The sequence below is a fragment of the Papaver somniferum genome, chromosome 2 (assembly GCF_003573695.1).
Source record: "Papaver somniferum cultivar HN1 chromosome 2, ASM357369v1, whole genome shotgun sequence".
NCBI classification, from domain to species: Eukaryota; Viridiplantae; Streptophyta; class Magnoliopsida; order Ranunculales; family Papaveraceae; genus Papaver; species Papaver somniferum.
The window spans coordinates 113,840,732-113,858,852 of NC_039359.1; the positions used below are offsets into that span (position 1 = coordinate 113,840,732).

Genomic DNA, 18,121 nt, shown 5'->3' on the forward strand with positions numbered 1-18,121 from the left:
CTGAGAGAGAGTGGTACACTCCTCGGAACTTTAACAATTCTTTTGGGGATTATGTCAACAACAGAAACCGTAAGCCGTGGAGTGTTAGTCTTCGTAATATTGCTGCTCCCCGTGGTGAAATTCGTTTCTTAAGTGAGGTGAGTGATGCCAAGCTGAAGTATGTTCCTGGTACTGAGGGATCTGCTAACCGAAACTCTTTCCTGCTCGTGAAAGGATTAAGCGTGACCATGATTATGAGTGACATGCTACTGTTATTGAGGTAGTTGGTCCTTGGGCTTACGGATGGATTCCGGGTCCACGTGGTTGGCGTCCTTCTGAAAATAGCAAGCCTCGTGAAACTCCTCCTGCTCGTTATGGAGATTTCTGTCCTTGGCGTCCTAATTTCGCGGGCATGAATTTTCCTTATGCTCTTGATGTCGTTGATGGAGATGAGGAGGAGGGTTCTGGTGCTATCCATCCATCAAAGAGTGCTGTTGCTGCCAAGGTATAGTTTCTTCTTATATTCTCTATCTTTTTGCCCCTTTTTCCTTGCTTGAAATAATTTTCATTTTTGAAGTGAGGGAAAAAATGAGCCTTTGTGGGATGTATACTGGTTTGTAGGTGTCGAAGAAGAAGAAACTTGGACCCAAGCAATCTTCTACTGCGGTTATCAGTGAGGTTGAGGGTTATGAGGAGGTTACGAGTCCCGTAAACCAAGGGTATGGTGAGGATGAAGAAATGTCCAACGGAGAAGAGCGTACCGACACTTCATATCCTGATGACGAAGGTGGTAATGAAGAAGAGGTTTCCGCGGGTGGTGATGGTGAGCTGAAGTTGCCGCGGGTGGTGATCTTGAAGAAGAAGTTACGCGGGTGGTGATGGTGACGAAGAAGTTGCCGCGGGTGGTAATGGTGAGGCTGAGGGTAATGTTATCGTGGTGGTCTGGTGGGAGTGGATTCCCTGTTGGTGATGACATTGTTGGTGTGGGTACTTTGCCCGTAATTTCCCCAGAATTCTCTTTCGGTAGGATATATTCCGCGGGGGAATCCTTCGATGTGACTGCTGCCATGGGTCTTGCCGAGGACTTCTCATTGCTTTCCCCACATGATGATTGGGATGTGCTTGGGGACCTTGGAAAAGAATGTACCACTGATCGGCAAGCTGAGAACGTGGTGGTCATGCTGAGGGTGGTAATGTCGAGACTTGCGCGGGTGAGGAGATAACCGCCAAGGGGAAGTCTGCGGTTGAGTCTCCTTCCGAGGATTTTCCTTTCTCGCTAATGCCTGAAGGTGAAGATGCCATTTTGGCTTGGCTAAAGAAGAAGAACCTGATGTTCGTCCCTAACCCTGCCCCCGTGGTCACTGGTGAGAAGAATTCCGACGCTTATACTCGTCGAATGATGCAACTGTCTTCTGAAGCCCGCGTTGCTGAGATGTGGGAGAAGGATCTTAGAGCTTCGGAAGCTAATTTAGTGGTTGACCCTCCCTCATCTGTTGCTGATATGATGGCCATAGCTGATGGGTACCAGTACGGTTTTCCCCAGCAGCGTGTTTAGAGGTAAATCCTTGTATCCTTGTACTCTTTTATGATATCCGCGCATTGTGTTCTTCGTGATATCTGATTCCTTTGGTATAATAATGTTTGTTGTTTGTGACGTAGATGATGAGGAGCGAACATTGTAACCATGTTCTATACCAGTTCTTTAAAGCAAAGTTTAAAGTTGGAGGCCAAGCTTCGTCATAGGGAAGAGGAACTGTCTGCGGCTGAAGCGGAAATAAATGAACTGAGGGGCCGTCTGAAGAAAAAGAACAGCTGGGTAATGCTGAGGAGAGTCTTCGTTCAGAGCTTGCTATAGTCCGCAATGAATTGGAGCAGACTCGTAGAAGTGTCTCGTCCTTCACAGGTTTGTATTTTACGGATTTTTCACTCCTTGTGATTCCCTATCTGTATTTTGGTGTTCTGTCTGAGTCTCCCCACCCTATCTTCAGTGGGTGGAGTCCCCGAGTTGATATGGCTTCGGAAAGAAAGGGAACGACAGAAATCCCGTATTGCAGAGTTGGTGGGTAAGTTGAAGAGTGAAGCCGTAAAGTGGAATGCTCGTGCTGATGAGCACAACGCCTTAACAGCTGAGTGGCGTGAAAAGCGAACACTGATGGTTGATATGCAAAATAAGTACAATCATGACCGTTTGTTTAATGGTACGCTGCTATGGACGCGTGACAACCTGCGTGATGCTCGAGAACATGCTTCAGACTTAGAGGCTAGAGTGCGCTTTTTAGAAGGAGAGTTACAACAGGCTCGTTCTTTCTTAGGCCCTGGGGTTAGGGATAGTATGCTGCGTCTTTCCGAGGAAAGAGATAATGCTAGGGCCGAGGTTGGTGCACTTAGTAAAGCCCTAGCAGCGTCTCGAGCGGATGTTGCTCGCCAAGTGGAGTCTGAAAGAGATCTTGAGATGAATGTGTATCGACTTCATAAAAGGATGGGGGAGGTGAATGATGAAGTCAACCATCTTCGTCACTTGGATTCGATGAAGCAGGTAGATTTAGACGCCAGTCAATTTGCTCTTACGAACCTTCAAACGGATTATAAGAAACTATCCACCGAATATGACTTTCTTGATGAGGCTCGGGACGCAGTTGTCAATGAGTATGAGGAGGCTTCGGCTAATGTCGAAGGTATAACCTCGTTTTATCGAGTGTGATTCTGTTATTTCTTCGTTTTAACCCCTTGGTATTTTTGTTTTCAGCACTCGAGGGACAGCTTCACGCAGCAAATGATGAGCTTAAAAAGACTCAATCTGCCTTAGTGCAGCAGGAAGGACAAACCAATTATTTCAAAGGGTTGGCCGCGTCTCGTGAGGAAGCAGCGGAGATTGCCTCCAAAGAGGCGGAACGCCTATCTGTATTGCTGTCTCAAGCCCACCAGCGGACCGCTGTTATCACTTATAAGGCTCGATGTCAGTTGGCTGAAGAGACCAACAAAGTCCTGGATAAGATTGAACTTGGCCTTAAAGTCGAACATGGTCTTGTCAAGAACTATCCGCGCCGTCCCCTTCGCGCCTTTGCCTGGTTCTTCTGGGCCCTCTTCAGGTGGTAGCGTACCCTCTCTCGCAGAGACAACCCCGTTGATGGAGCTGTATCGTCCAAGTAGATTTCTTTTATTAGTCATAGAAGTTGATCCTCGTTGATTATATAATTTCGGATCATTTTTGATGTTTCCTGTTTTATCTTATTTGCCGAGTCTTGTAATCAACTCTTTATGAAATGGATCATCCTTTTGGCGTACCTGCGTTATCAATTCATCTTTTTATTTTAAAGTATTGTGAAGTGTTAAACTAGAAATAACTGGTTTTGTAAAAAGTTGAGAGTGTTTGAGTGCGACACCGAAGGTAAATACCTTCGTGATCGTCTTGAGACCTGTCACCCCGCTGGCGAATCCTGGGCCAGAGGATTCCCAAACGGTGGGGGCCGAGGCAGCGTTCTAGGATATGGAATGCTTAATTGAAAATATTTATGCACCCATTCCGTCGACCCACTGCCTTAAAATTGGTTGGGTATCTCTTTCTGCTGGGTGCCTTCCCCCTGGTCTTACACTCATAGACACTGATAGGGGAGCCCTGAGAGATTGTAGATTAACTACTTTCCCCAATATTGTTAATAAATTTTGTTTACTTGAAGATTTCCCAAAAAGCTTGTTTGATTGATAGGTTGAGGCCTGCTACTCCTCGTCCAGAGATAGAAACATGTAAAGCGGTTACGCTGCCTTCTTCTTCTGGTATTCTCCACGCAGATGCAAAGCTGCGCTGCTCCTATGGGTAGTACGGTTTGAGCCATTTAGCATTCCAAGGGTGCCGGAGGACCTCGCCTTTCAGATTGCGAAGATAGTAGGAACCGTTTCCCGCAATGTCGTGTATTATAAAAGGTCCTCCCCACGTAGGTGCTAACTTTCCCCATTTCTTCTCTCGTTGATACTGCGGGATTGTTCTTAGCACATACTGCCCCTCTACAAAATTTCGAAGCTTTACCTTTTTGTTGTACTCCCTCGCTAGTCTCCGTTGATAATTTTCCATCTTCTGCAATGCTGCTTCCCTCCTTCCTTCCAGGTCGTCCAGTCTCTCTAACATCATGTCTGTTGTGAGATTTTTCTCCCATGCTTCGGTCTTTGTGGTTGGCATGAGGATCTCTGTTGGGATGACTGCTTCAGCTCCATAAGTGAGGAGAAACGGGGATTCCCCAGTGGCAGATCTTCGTGTTGTCCTGTATGCCCATAAACATTGTGTAGCTGTTCACACCATCGCCCCTTGTGTTCGTCTAATTGCTTTTTGAGTATAAGGGCGAGGGTCTTGTTGGTAGCTTCCGCTTGTCCGTTGCTTTGAGGGTATATGGGGGTGGACTTGTTTTTCCTTATTTTGAAAGTGTCGAAGAGCATGTCTATGTTTTTCCCCTGTAATTGTTTACCATTATCGGACACGATTTCCGCTGGTATGCCGAACCTGCAAATAATGTTTTGGAATATGAAAGTAAACACGTCCACGTCTCTGATCCTGGCTAAGGCTTTGGCTTCCACCCATTTACTGAAGTAGTCCGTGGCTACTATCAAAAATCGTCTTTTCCCTGATCCTTCGATGAAAGGCCCCACGATATCTATGCCCCATTTTGCGAATGGCCACGGACTATCCACAGAATTCAACGTTGTTGCTGGTGCATGTATCTTTTTGGAAACGCTGACATTCTTCACATCGTCGGGACATTCTTGCGGCATCTTGTACCATTGTGGGCCAGTAATATCCTTGCATTTTTGCTTTGTCGGCTAGTGATCTCATGCCGCTATGATTTCCTGCGTCACCATAATGGATGTCGTTTAGAATTCGATGCCCCTCTTTCCTGGATAAGCAACGTAGTAACGGTCCGAGGAAAGATTTCTTGTACAGGATTCCATCCCGAAGGTCATATCTTCCTACTTTGGAGAGTATTTTCCTTTGTTTGTGATCCGCGGGTAAGGTTCCATCCTTGAGAAACGCATGGATCATCATTCTCCAATCATCTTCGTTGCTGAAATCTTCGTCTTGATTTGCTCTTGAAAGGATATCTTCTTCGTCAAAATCGTCACGGATGTCTTCTCCCACCTGATCTTCGATATTTTCTTCCACTGTATCTTGATTTGTAGCAAAGGAAAATTGTGTTGCAATCGAGGGTTTGTATACCCTTGTGATTTTGATAGCTTCGATACTCTTGTCCTTCAACATGGATGATATATACGCTAGGGCATCCGCGTGCCTGAGATCCCTTCTGCATAAGTGCCGGAACTTGATGTTCGGAATTTGTGATGCCAATGTTTGGACCAAGGCCATGTAAGATGAGAGGGTGTCGTCGTACACATTGTATTCAAGCCCTATTTGTCGTATGACAAGCTGCGAATCACTTGTCAGTCTTACATCGGTTACCCCCATATCTATTATTAAGCGGAGGGCATGTACGACTGCCTCGTATTCGACGATGTTATTAGTATGCTCTTTGAATTCTAACATGAGTGCTTGTACGATCCTTTCTCCAGTTGGGGTGGTGATGACAATGCCTATTCCTGCCCCTTCCTTATTTTTGGAACCGTCAACGAAGACTTCCCATTGTCTTTGACTCGCGGGTTCGAGGACATCAACTGGATCCTTGCTTTCTTCGTCGGCTTCTGGTATTCCCCTAATCTCTTCGTCATTGTCCAGGGGGAGGTCTGCTAAGAAATCCGCCAAAACTTGGGATTTTTGGGAATGTTGAATTGGTCCAGGTGGGTGTTCCACTTGGCTATTCTGCCTACTTTTCCCGCGCTTTTGAGGACTGCTTCCAGTGGTGCTTTGCATGGGACGCGGATGAAGTGAGTTAGGAAATAGGTTCCAAGCTTTTGAGTAGCCCACACCAATGCCAGGATAAGTTATTCGATCTTCGTGTAGTTCCTTTCCGCAAAATTGAGGGTCTTACTGACATAATAGATAGGCTGTTCTATCTTCGTATTGGTTTTGGCCAACACTGCGCTAACTGCGTCTTCTGTCGCTGCTATGTACAATGCCAAAACCTCATCAGGATCAGGCTTCTGCAGGATTGGAATTGAAGCCAGATGTTCCTTGATTCTTTGGAAGGCTTCTTCGCATTCTGCGGTCCATTCAAACTTACTCCCTTTTTTGAGAATATTGAAAAAATGTTTGCATTTGTCCGAGGATCGGGCAATAAATCTGCCCAAGGCTGCTATGGACCCATTGAGCTTCTGCACTTCTTTTAAATTCTTCGGAGATGGCATTTCTACTATGGCCTGAATCTTCGCTGGGTCTACCTCAATGCCCCTTTTTGTTACCAGATATCCGAGGAATTTCCCTGAGGTGACACCGAAAGTGCATTTTTCTGGATTTACTTTCATGTGATGTTTCCTCATTGCTTCGAAATATCTCTCAGTCCTGGTGGTGATCTTTGCGCAGCTTACTTTTGACGAGCATGTCATCAACGTAGACTTCTAAGGTACTACCAATCCATGGCCTGAAGATAGCATCGACCATTCTTTGGTACGTTGCCCCTGCGTTTCGAAGTCCAAAGGGCATTCTAGTGTAGCAATAAAGGCCATGGGGTGTAGAATGTGTGTGTAGTTGATCTTCTTCTGCCAGGGCTACTTGGTTGTAACCAGAATATCCATCCATAAATGACAGCTCTTCGTATCCTTCCACTGCTTCAACCAGCTGATCTATGCTTGGCAGGGGATAGCTGTCCTTTGGACATGCCTTGTTGAGGTTAGTAAAGTCGATGCATATCCTAACCCCTCCATTTTTCTTAGGAACGACGACCATGTTGGAGATCCATGTAGGGTATTTGACTTCCTTGATGAACCCTGCTTCTAGTAGTTTCCGAAGTTCTTTTTCCACTGCCTTATGATACTCCGGTGCAACTTTTCTTATTTTCTGCCTGAAAGGTGGCGTGCCTGGTTTGATGCGCAGCTCGTGTTGGATTATTTTCGGATCAATCCCCGGCATATCTCCTAGCTTCCAGGCGAATACATCCGCGTATTCTTTAAGTAATTTGGTTAAGGAATCTTCTCTTCTTTCGTCCATTATGGTCCCTACTTTGATCATCTTCGGGTTTTCTTCCGTTCCTATGTTGATTTCTTTTACGGGCTCTACTGGTGTGAACACCGGCTTCGGGTCCCCGAGGACTGGGACGTTCTTTGATTGCTATTTGGTATGTTTCTGTCCTTCGTTGGCTGCTGAAGTACCTGTCTCTGTGTTTAGGACATTATCATTTTTGTCAAACCCCTCCCTGTGGTTTCCTTGAGGAACAGGTCTATGGCCTTTTCTTTCGCAGCTTCTTTATTTTTAATCCTTCGGGTTTTTCGCTGCTCTCTTGCTCGTTGTTGATACGATCCTGAGTGGTCTGGCACTCTTTTGCAGAGACCCGATCTCCCTTGATTTCCATCACTCCCTCAGGTGTAGGGAATCTGAGATATTGGTAGTAAGTTGCAGCCACTCCTTGAGTTTATGTAACCACTTTCGTCCAATAATGGCGTTATAGGGGGATGGGGCGTCAACCACGCTGAATCGTGTTTCTACTTTCATGGGTCCGGCGTTCACCTGCAACACGATGTCTCCCAATGGCTTTGTGGGTGCTCCATTGAATCCGTAGATGGTGTAATAAGAGGTCATTAGCTGTTCATCATGGAGCTTCATCCGTTTGAATGCGTCGTAGAATAGAACGTTCACTGAGCTTCCCCCGTCTATGAGGATCTTTTTGAGGTTACATCCACTGGTAGTGTGAGGACCAAGGGATCGTTATGATCTTCCATATCTTCTTCGATATCTTCAGTATCGAAGATAATAGGTGCGTCCATCCACTCTTCGTGTTCGTCCACCTCTACGCCATCAATCTTATATAATTCGCAGTGGTCTTCGAACTGCTTCCGTAGCCTCTTTCCTATCTGCGCTGTAAGGGAGGGCCCCGCGGCTTCGGAACACGAGATGGTGTTGATTGTGCGGTTTCCCTCTGGAAGTTGGACTTGCTTGGTCCGTTTGGATCTATCCTCGGCGACCTCCTTTCGTATGTAATGTTTGAGTTCGCCAGCATCAATAATTTTTGGATCATTATTTTGAGGTTTTTGCATTTCTCGGTCTGGTGTCCATTGAAGCAGTGATACTCACAGTAATCTTTAGACTTCTCGGTTCTTGGGGGCTGTTTTCCCTTAGACCACGGCCACTCCAAATTTTCCCTTCCTTTGATCTCTCGCAAGATCCGAGCAGCTAGCATTGAGCTTCGTGTAAACTGATCTTCGAATTTTCGATCGTCTTTTCGTCGTTCATCTCTTCGTTCCTTCCTATCTTCGTGAGGCCGTTCCACTGAGCTATTTCTTTTGGCCCGCTGGTTTGTTCTGCGGAATTGGTACGGTGAGACCTCTGCGTGTGTGCCCTCGGGTTCTCACGCTGGATTTCTTCAAGACGAGCGTACTTTTCAATAATTATTCGAAGATCTCCTTCTGTCTTAGGCACGCTTCCATGAATCTCAACAAATAGTGGACTCATTCGGTCTAATCCCCACTTGTAGCAGTTGATACTTACTACTGGGTCCACACTCCCTATGGCTTGGCAGATCTTGTGCCATCTGTTGGTGTATTCCCTCGTGTTTTCCTTGTAGCCAATTGCCAGAGAAAAAAGTTTATCCATTCCAGTGTTGACAGCTTTGTTGTACATGTATGTCCTCAGAAATTTCTCTGCGAGTTGATCGTAGGAGTTGATGGAATCAGGTGGCAGGTTGTCAAACCAAGACAAAGCCGATCCCTTCAGACTTGATGGGAAATATCTACAGAGGACGGCGTCGTTCTGACTCCATCGGGCTAAGACGGTTATAATACCGGATATGTGCCGCGGGATCACTGGATCCGTCGTAGCATTCAAAAGTTGGGACAGGGCACTTTAACGGAATGGGGGTATTTCCAGGCGATGAGTTAGGGGCGTGGAGTTAGCTTCTTTCATCACCTCTTCAAGCCTTCCTCCGCCTTGTCTGGCTTTTAACTGTTTGATCTCAGCCATCATCTCATCACGCAGCTCCTCCATTGCGCGTAATATCCCACGTTCTCATGCTCAGTTGAGCGTTTCTTTCTTCGATCTTCGCTGTCATAATAGTCTAACTCTTCGGTGGCATATTCCGGATCGGATGCACTGCTTCCCCTGGCGTCATTTGCTAGGATGATTCTTCGGTCTCGATTAGGCTCTGGTGCTTTAGAATTTGCTTCGTCCAGTTGTTGGCTAGTCTTCGTGCTTTGGGCAATCTTATCTTTCAAGTCTTGGTTCTCCCTGGCCAGAAGAGCTACACATCTGCGTAGACCTGCTGGCTCTTTTTCAATTCTTCGAGCTCTACCATCAGTCGGTGGGATTGGTTTGATCCCTGATTGGGAGTTCCGGCTGGTACCCCTACGGCCATAGTTCCCCCTTCGTCTACAGTGTGTATTAAGGGTGGCCGAGGATCAGCTTCAATCGTTGGTATCTCCAAGTTTGGTCCCCTCGGTTGAGCTTCCACCCGTGGTACTAAAACCACTGGTATGGTTTGATTCTGACCGTTGGTTGACGGCATTCCGAAGATTGGTGGATGTGCGGGCTGATGTCATAGATTCTGCTACCCCTTCTTTTTGTTGATGGATTTGGCTTGACCAAGTCTTGTTAGCTTCTGTAGCCTGGAGGGCCGCAACAGTCTTCGTGGCTGCTGCTTTGAGAGCGGCTGCAATGGAGTTAGTGTTCATAGGTGAAGTGATTTCCGCAGCATCCTGCCTCTGAGTAGTTGTTTTAGCTTTGTCTCCTTTCTGCTTGCTTCGGGTCATGACCGAGGTAACCCTCGGTGTCTCCTTTGATGAGGCTTTGGTTTTTCCTGCCTCTAGTATCTTCTCCATTTTAATCCTTTCCTGCATAGGGAATAAATAAGGAGAACCAAAGATATCCACGAGGATCGGGTTAGCGCCATTCGTACCCGCAAGACTATTGGAATAGAAGGAAATGAGTTGCCCAAGGGCCCTAATAGAAGAGAAATGTAAAGACTTCATGGTCTAGTTTTTGAAATACAAATCTAATAAACGATCATGAATCTTGTTTTCAGACTACTTTTGAAAAAGAACTCTTGAAAAGGCAGATCCGTCGCGAGGACTCATGAATCTGGATTATTAATCTTAGTTGAAGAAAACACCTCACGTGCAAATCTGTGATAGATAGCCGCGGGTTTGTCTGTTTTGAAATGGTGTTTGTGAAAATGAAGAACATGAACCCAAATAAAAAGGTTTTGAAAGCACGCTGAACCCAGAAAAGGGCACAACCATAATGCGCGTTTTAAGGTGAAATCACAGGATAAGATAAATCTTTTACCGGGACAAAGTCCCTGTTTCTAGCGCCAAATTGTGAACACATAAACACGAGGCCATCCAAGTGTTCACAAACAATTCGCATACGTCCTAATTCTAGAATTGTACATCGTATGCATACGGGATGATTATATCGATTCATCGACTCAAAGCCTTCGGGCTTGTCATTGTCTAGTCGAATATTATCATAAATAATGTTCGTAAGGAAATAAATCAAGAACAAGTATAAATATAAAGCATATGAAGTTTAACGCTGAATGTAAGTGCTGAAATGTAAATGAGACAGATTTACGTGGTTCGGCACTAAGGCCTACGTCCACGGGGTTTGGTGTTTCACTATGTACTGAATGGTTACAAAGATAGTCGAATGACTTTAGAATATACATAGGTCTGCGGAAGTAGGTGGATTACTTACTCTTCTCTTATTCTCCTCTAATTGCTCTCCAAAATGGTCTGCCCCTTCTCTCTTAGTGGAGAGGGGTATTTATAGGGAAGGAACGTGGGTCCCATCTCTGAAGTGCCGTTGTAATCTTATCTTCTTGTGCTTTGTGCCTATTACGCAGAGGTCTTCGGTATATGCCGCGGCCTGAGCTTGAACACGAAGGGTTATCCTCGCTTCTTCCACGAGCTGATCGACACGTGTATATCTCTTTGGTATTTAATGCGGGTAGATGGATGTCTGCTCGTGTCAGACAAGTGTCTCTTTGTCTGGTCACATCTGTGTCAGCCAAACTTCCTCTCGGCCGTTGATCTGGGATCTTCCTCGGGATTGGGTGCGTTAATACCCAAGGGGTATTATCTGGTGCTCCTCTGAGTCATCATACCTCTGTGGTCCTCTGTCCCTGACCGTCAGATCTGCTGACCGATGGCATCTTCTGATGAAATGCTTGCTATCATGTTTTGATGTCTCGCTTCGCATGCCTTCCACGTGTCTTTTTCTGTACACGTGGAGGATGATGAAAGGTGTACATACATGAGCAGTAAATGATACGAGTTAACAAAAAGCTTCAATCACCTCTCAATTAGATGATACATGTGCCATGCATTGCTATGCCTACGTACCCAACCTGTACAAAGCAAAGGCCGTAGTTCATCCACGCTAAGACTAGCAACAACAACCGACTAGTGTTGCAAGTCCAAAGCCCAAGCAAAGCCTAATCCGTGTAAACCAAGGGGTCATATGGGTAAGAATCAAGAACACAGACGTAATAAACCCCCCGTGATATAGGATCACAAAAAAAAAAAAAAAAAAAAAAAAAAAAAAAGAAGAAGAAAAAGAAAAATTTAATAGTATCACAATAGATGCACCATATTTTAATATATACATTTTCTACCCCTCGTGATATATATACCTTAAGCTTGAGCTCCTTCTTATTGAGTTGGGCTTTAGACACCTTAGTGTAAGTTGCTACTGTATATTTGTTATAAGCATGTTTTTGTGGGAATTTTTAACATTGTGATGAGAATGATTAAAGAATCCAGAATCCTCATCAGAACCCACAGAAATTTTCAACTTCGCTTAAGCTTCCTATGCTGAAATGAGCGAGTCCGTGGAACAATACAAATGCAAAAGAGCGAAAGTACCAACTGTTTAACTCTTAAACACAAAATATACATCACTCTAAAATTAAAAAGCCTTTTTAGCTGACCGGAAGAGAATTATGCTGTTAAATATTCAGTCCATCTTTAGTAGTAACTGGGAGATTTGGCAAATTCCGTTTCATAACTACTCCTATAATAATGTTTCCTTAATCTGTGGAATCAATATCCAAAATGCAACAAATTAATTATCCAACATTTCACTCATGATCACCAATGTTTCATATACCGATAATATATAGCTACACAATCAAATTGAACTTAATAAACTTCTCTCGTCTTCATCCTTAAAATGAAAATCAACTGTATCCTCAAACTTAATTGATTACACAAAAATGAAAATCAACTGTATAAAGAGAGAGCGAAACGAGACCTTGTTCTACCTCCCTCTTTGTAGAGATTTCTCAACCGAATCCATCTCTTCTAAGATTCTGGCCTTACGTTTAGCTGGAAGCGGCGCAGTGGGACCAAAACTAACATAATGTCCTGATACAGCATTAAGCGCCGAGTACATATCCCGGAAAGAGACTCGGCCTAACAGAGACTTTTCTCTTCTGTACTTCGCTACCCATGAGTTTGAAGTTTCTCTTAAATCAGTTACTGCATTTGCTACATTAGGATCATTCCTATCCATGCTAATTGTTGTTCTAATCTTGTTTATTACCTCAGCTGTTTCCTTAACATACTCTTCATCGGTATCTGCCGAAGCTGGAGACACCGGGAACAACAATGCAGGAGAGATGATTCCGGCGATTAGCGCTACAAATTCGCGACGACCCGCTGGTTTAAGTATTTTTGCAGTGGTAGAGTTGGGAGTGACAGCAGCAGCCGCGATTGTGGTGCTCGTGAATTTGGAACTGATCAGGGATCTGGGTTTGGAAGTTGGAGTCAACAGCGTAGGAGAAGCCATCTTTTTCAGTACACAATTGAACAGAGTTTACGTTTAGCTAGAGAGGGAAGGAGGTAATGAAGAGTGCAGGATAGTAGTTTTGTAAGGGAGGAATGAAGGAGGATTTTGTGGGTTGCCACGGGGGCTTATCGTCTTATCTTCAATCTGAAAGTGTTTGGATGAGAAATGACCCCAATAAAGTTGTTATAAGTTCATGTCCACAGATTTCTACTTTCTTCAGTACTCTGTGAGAAATAGGTTTTTGTTTGAGGTCAGAACTTTGCCACCAAGAATTTGAGTAATGCATGAATAACATACTACAGAAATGCTCGACTGGGATGACAATTAAGGAGCCCAAATGCAGACCAATAACTCTACCATTTGCATGGAAAAAATGTTCAGGTTTACCATTTGCACGTTTGGCCCTGTTACTCTGTATACCACATCACTACAAGAAATCTTACATAGCTGATTGAGCCAACTCCATCGGCCAAAATCTATTTTGGCGTAAAGAAATCTTCCCGAGTGTGGGAGCTTGTTGGTCAAAAGTAGGGGTGTGCAAAAAAAAATCGGAACCGCGGATTTTACCCGTATCCGATCGTAAAATTGCGGGTGAAACTCAATTCGCAAGAGTTATGGGCCGGACACGGGTGAGATTCTTAAATCCACACGTTTGCACGGTTTGGTTGCGGTTGGACTTTACAATCCGCGGATTTACCCGCATAGTAGGGTAATAAAGGAATTTGATAGAAATATTTAGGATATTTAGTAAACTCTAGGGACGGTAAAAACATACACCCAGAAGAATAAATATCCATTGTAAGAAACTATAACAGACTTGGTAAACTCAAGCAGTTTGCAGTTCAAAATGAAACATGCCAACAATAAAAAATTTAATTACCAGATCTTGATCGTTTGAAATTAGGATTACAACATTCTCTGGCACTTGAGATTGTTTCTTGATTTCGCTATTAGGAGAAGGAAGTGGACGTACCTAACCAAATGGAGCCAATTCCACCACAATTAAACTTCAGAAGGTACACAACTAGATTTTCGTTTTGAACCCAACTACCTAAGTGCTTAACAGGATATGAAGCATCCGTGAGCAAAACTTAAAAATCTCGTATGTTTGGGGTGTTGATGACAATATGCTTCTTTCTATTAGTACAATCAAGGTAAAAGGTTTCGGTTCATATCCAATTGAAGGAGGACAAGAAACTAGTTCTCCCATGTATTATTTTGGGTTTTACTTTTATTTTTTTTATTTTTTTTTCTATCTAAATCCGTGGTTAATCCGCATCCGGTCCGTATCATCCGTTGATCCGCGAATTTGAAATCCGCGGGTGATTCGGCCAGACACGGTTGGATTTTTCAAATCCGTAATATTGACGGATTGGACTCGGGTGACCCCTAGTCCGTAACCGTCCGTCCGTTGCACACCCCTAGTCAAAAGACTCAAAACAGTATGTGGAAAAAGTTTGAGCGACAATACCGTTGTAAAAATTGTGGCCCATTACAGTAAGGCGATCATAACATGATGTTAGATGGAATTTGGTCCAATGTTGCACCAGGGCTTTCGTGGGTCTGTGTCCTTCCTGGTACCACTAGACCCGGATCCAGAGTCTACTTATGAAAGTCGGATACGATTCCTAAATTGGTAGATCCATAACAGAACCTATTAAAAACCACGAGTACCCAAACTATCGAAAAATAAATGTTGCTCAAAATCTCAAAATCTGTTTATTGCTTGAATCCAAATTATTTTTATATAAATTTATTACTATTTCCTTATTATATAGTTTCGGGAGAAAATACTCTATTATGGTTAAATGCTGTATCAAGTTGAATTTTAGAGTTTTTGGCCCCACTCAAAATATTTCGATCAATTGAAAACTTTTGTTTTTTCACACCTCTGATCTTTCATATTTTTGACCCCACTTCTCTCTCTTTTCTCAATAGAGTACGGTATTCTCTTTATAAAACCCTAATCATCCCCTACCGCCCGCCTCTATCCTCTTCCTGATCTTCTTTACCCGTCATTCTTCTCCCATGTTATTCTCAATTGATTTCAAGCTTTGTATTGATTTTTTTTCTCTGTAGGCACTATTTTGTCACGATTTTAGATTTCACATACCGATCAGAGAAATCAGAGTGGTGATATCATGGGGGTTACGTGCATCCATATTGGTTCGCAGTCTTTTGATTTTGTAATTGCGGGTTTTCAAATCGATCCAAACGGAGATTAGGGTTCGTTCCATTTTTTTCTTTTATATAGTGATCAGGTAACTCTATCCTCTCTGTTCTTTTTCATCATTTATCAATTTTCCAAAGTGTCTAAGGATTTCTAATTTTCTATAACTTATATTCAGGATTCTTAGTTTTCTATTTATTAATATATCGGTTATTAATTCCATATTTTTTTTGACACAAACTGTGAAAAAAATTGAGATTCAATGCTCTCGATTTTTGTAATGATGATTTTTTGGGTTTTTAAATCTCTTTCTAATATATTTCGTTAACCCAACTCATGGTTATAATCATAAGTTTTAGATCTACTAATGTGTATATTAGATGTTTACAGTGCATAGTTAGGTTTGCGGTACATAATGTTGTAATAACTAAATTAGTTCTCCTGGCAGGATCAAGCCTAAGGAAATGGCAGGGATACGATTAAAAAAATGTGTAATAACCTGATATAGATATAGATAAACATGAGTGAGATTTGTCCATAATTAGCTACAAAGATTGTAAATATCTGATGCTTAACACTATTTTGTGTTATACATGTGAAATTTACAGTTAAAAAGCTTCGCCCTGTCATGGACCCGAAACATAATATCAGGAAAAATTGTCTCCATTGCTCATGTGGTATATGGTATGAAAGCGTATACTCTCTCTTTCAGATTGTCTTTTACCTGTGAAATTGCATAAGGATATAACCAGTTTGATGCTTATTTGAAACATAGACGTCCACACACAATTTGAATTCTTTCAGCTGGACATATAAAATATTGTGAATGATATTGATTATCGATTATTGGAAGCTTACTACTTTGCTTATTGTAAATTAAGTTTCATGGGATAATGTCCGGGGAATTAACTACCTCAATGAACTCCAAAAGAGTATATTTAAGTTGTCCCCGTCTTCTCTAAGTTGCATACTTAGCTTTGTGTGTTTAACTGAAGAGTATACTAAGTTCTATGGCATTTGCATACGGATACTTCATTCGCATTAAAGACTTAATTTATGAAAAATTGGGAATTATGACGTATGAGCATAGAAAAAGCTTTAAGCAGCATCTCTTTGTGGTTTTCAGGGACAAAAAATACGAGCAAGCAATCTTCCAATAGTTTTTGGAGTTGAAAAATTGGGAATTATGACGTATGAGCATAGAAAAAGCTTTAAGCGGCATCTCTTTGTAGTTTTCAGGGACAAAAAATACGAGAAAGCAATCTTCCAATAGTGGTTGGAGTTGATAAAAGGTACATTTTTTTTACTTCTTCATTCTGAAAGTAAAATGTAACACATTGATGTTGCAATCATTCATGCCCAGCTCTCCCTGTGTAGCTGAACTTGGTTAGCATTTGTACATTTAAGGTGTGTTATATTGAATAACATATCATGTTAGGTTTGTTAATGCTAACACAGTTTAAGCTCAGAAAAATAATATTATTCCAGTTTATATTATTGCTCGGCCAGCTTCTGATTCAAGTAACAATAAGTACGATAAAGAAATGTTACAAGAGTGTTTGGATTCAAAAAAAGGTACATTTTCTTACTTTCGCATTCCAAAATTTGCTATGCATCTGATTATGCAGCATCAATTTTTTTGGCTTTAGCGATTGATATTCTTCACACACAGAGTCCAGGTGATGTTTTTTGGGATGCTGAAGAAGATTTCCAATGAGTGACATTATTGTGGTGGTGAAATTGTATGTAGTGGTGATGGTATTGTGATGGTGAAAATTGTCAAATAAAATCCATCTCCAAATGCAGGTATCGTAAATTATGTTGTCTCTCTTCTAATTTACTCTTATGCAAGGTATCATAATAAAGATTTAAGTCTTTTGAAGGTTTTATGACTCACCTTCAAATAGGGAACATAATATCCAAGTGTGTCTTCTTCATTTAATAGCTGTCAAACAAACAAAAATGCAGCTGGAGGCTACAGAAGGAGTCGGCAAAATGTAATCGCTCTTACTGCCAACTGTCATTCATAATGGGTTTTATGCAGAATGTGATATATGTGCTTCAATTTTTTAATTAAGTTCTTTTTTACCGATCTTTATTTTTAGGGAGTTCAACTTACTAATGGGTTTTGGTTACGTTACTCCTAATTTGTTGCAGTTTCATTTTAGGATATTAATCTTGCGACTGAGGCCAGGTTTCATTGACTGATTATGTTACTCCTAATATGTTACAGACGATTGTCTAATTGACTGATGGGATTGAGACATCGAGCAAATCTTCTAGATTTTTGCCCAAGAACATGATCGAGGCAAGGTTTGTTCGTTTCTATCTTTTTTTTTGGTTGTATTTTGTGTCAGTCCTTTGCAGTCATTTATGGTGATTCAACATCACGCGGAGGTTAGAGACTGCGAGAAAAAGCTTATTGAGTTGCAGATGGCATCACCATTAGATCTTCAGACTCCTCTACAATCAAATCAAGCAATGGAACAATGGCAATTGTGACGTATCCTTCCATTTCTGAAGGTTGGTTAGACTATTTAGTATTTGTGCACGTTCACTGTGGACATGAAACATTTGGTAGAAAGTCACTGGCTCATGTGTATGTGAGCACTGAGCACTAGTAAAGATGGAGTTCATAGTCCAGATCATTCTTATTCCATAGTTCCGGTTGTAATCAATCTTAGGTCAATAAAAGTTGTTCAAAATTTTCATTTTATTTCATAGACGTGTAATATAATATTATGAAACATTCCAAGTTTATACAGTGGTTTATTTTCCAATTTTGTCTTCCTGTTAATGAATTTTAGCTGGGGACAATCTAAATAAGAATCCCGTCAATATTTAGAGAATGATGACAATAAATATTTTGAGTTAAGAGTTTTAGAACAACTAATCTGAGCCTGTGCAAAGCACGGGCACAATACTAGTTAAATATAAGAGAAAAACAAAAAGTGAGAAAAAAATCAAAGTCAAATTATGTTAGAGTATTGCTCGGTTGAACCCATCAAGGTTGTTTGTCATTATTTAGTATCAGAAGTCGCTTGACTAGAACTACTAGACTCAACTCTGTTAGGTTAGACTAGGAAGCCTAGAAATGT

At 42.2% G+C, this 18,121-nt stretch overlaps 1 protein-coding gene and 1 long non-coding RNA gene across 10 annotated transcripts; one reads left to right on the top strand and one right to left on the bottom strand.

Annotated features, from left to right (window-relative positions):
- Window positions 1–12,105: 12,105 nt before the first annotated feature.
- On the bottom strand, window positions 12,106–12,942 carry LOC113348853 (photosystem II repair protein PSB27-H1, chloroplastic-like). The gene has a single exon (XM_026592741.1). The coding sequence runs from the start codon at window positions 12,851–12,853 to the stop codon at window positions 12,323–12,325; it is 531 nt and encodes a 176-aa protein (XP_026448526.1). The 5' UTR covers window positions 12,854–12,942; the 3' UTR covers window positions 12,106–12,322.
- Window positions 12,943–14,800: 1,858 nt separating this feature from the next.
- Window positions 14,801–17,803, top strand: LOC113348854. 9 transcript variants are annotated; one of them, XR_003359803.1, is made up of 5 exons: window positions 14,802–15,114; window positions 15,472–15,514; window positions 15,632–15,707; window positions 16,150–17,020; window positions 17,257–17,803. It is a non-coding gene; the product is annotated as an uncharacterized LOC113348854 (long non-coding RNA). The 9 variants fall into 9 exon arrangements; XR_003359800.1 differs by having other exon boundaries at window positions 14,801–15,114; window positions 15,472–15,707; XR_003359801.1 differs by lacking the exon at window positions 15,472–15,514 and having other exon boundaries at window positions 14,803–15,114.
- The last annotated feature ends 318 nt before the right edge of the window (window positions 17,804–18,121 follow it).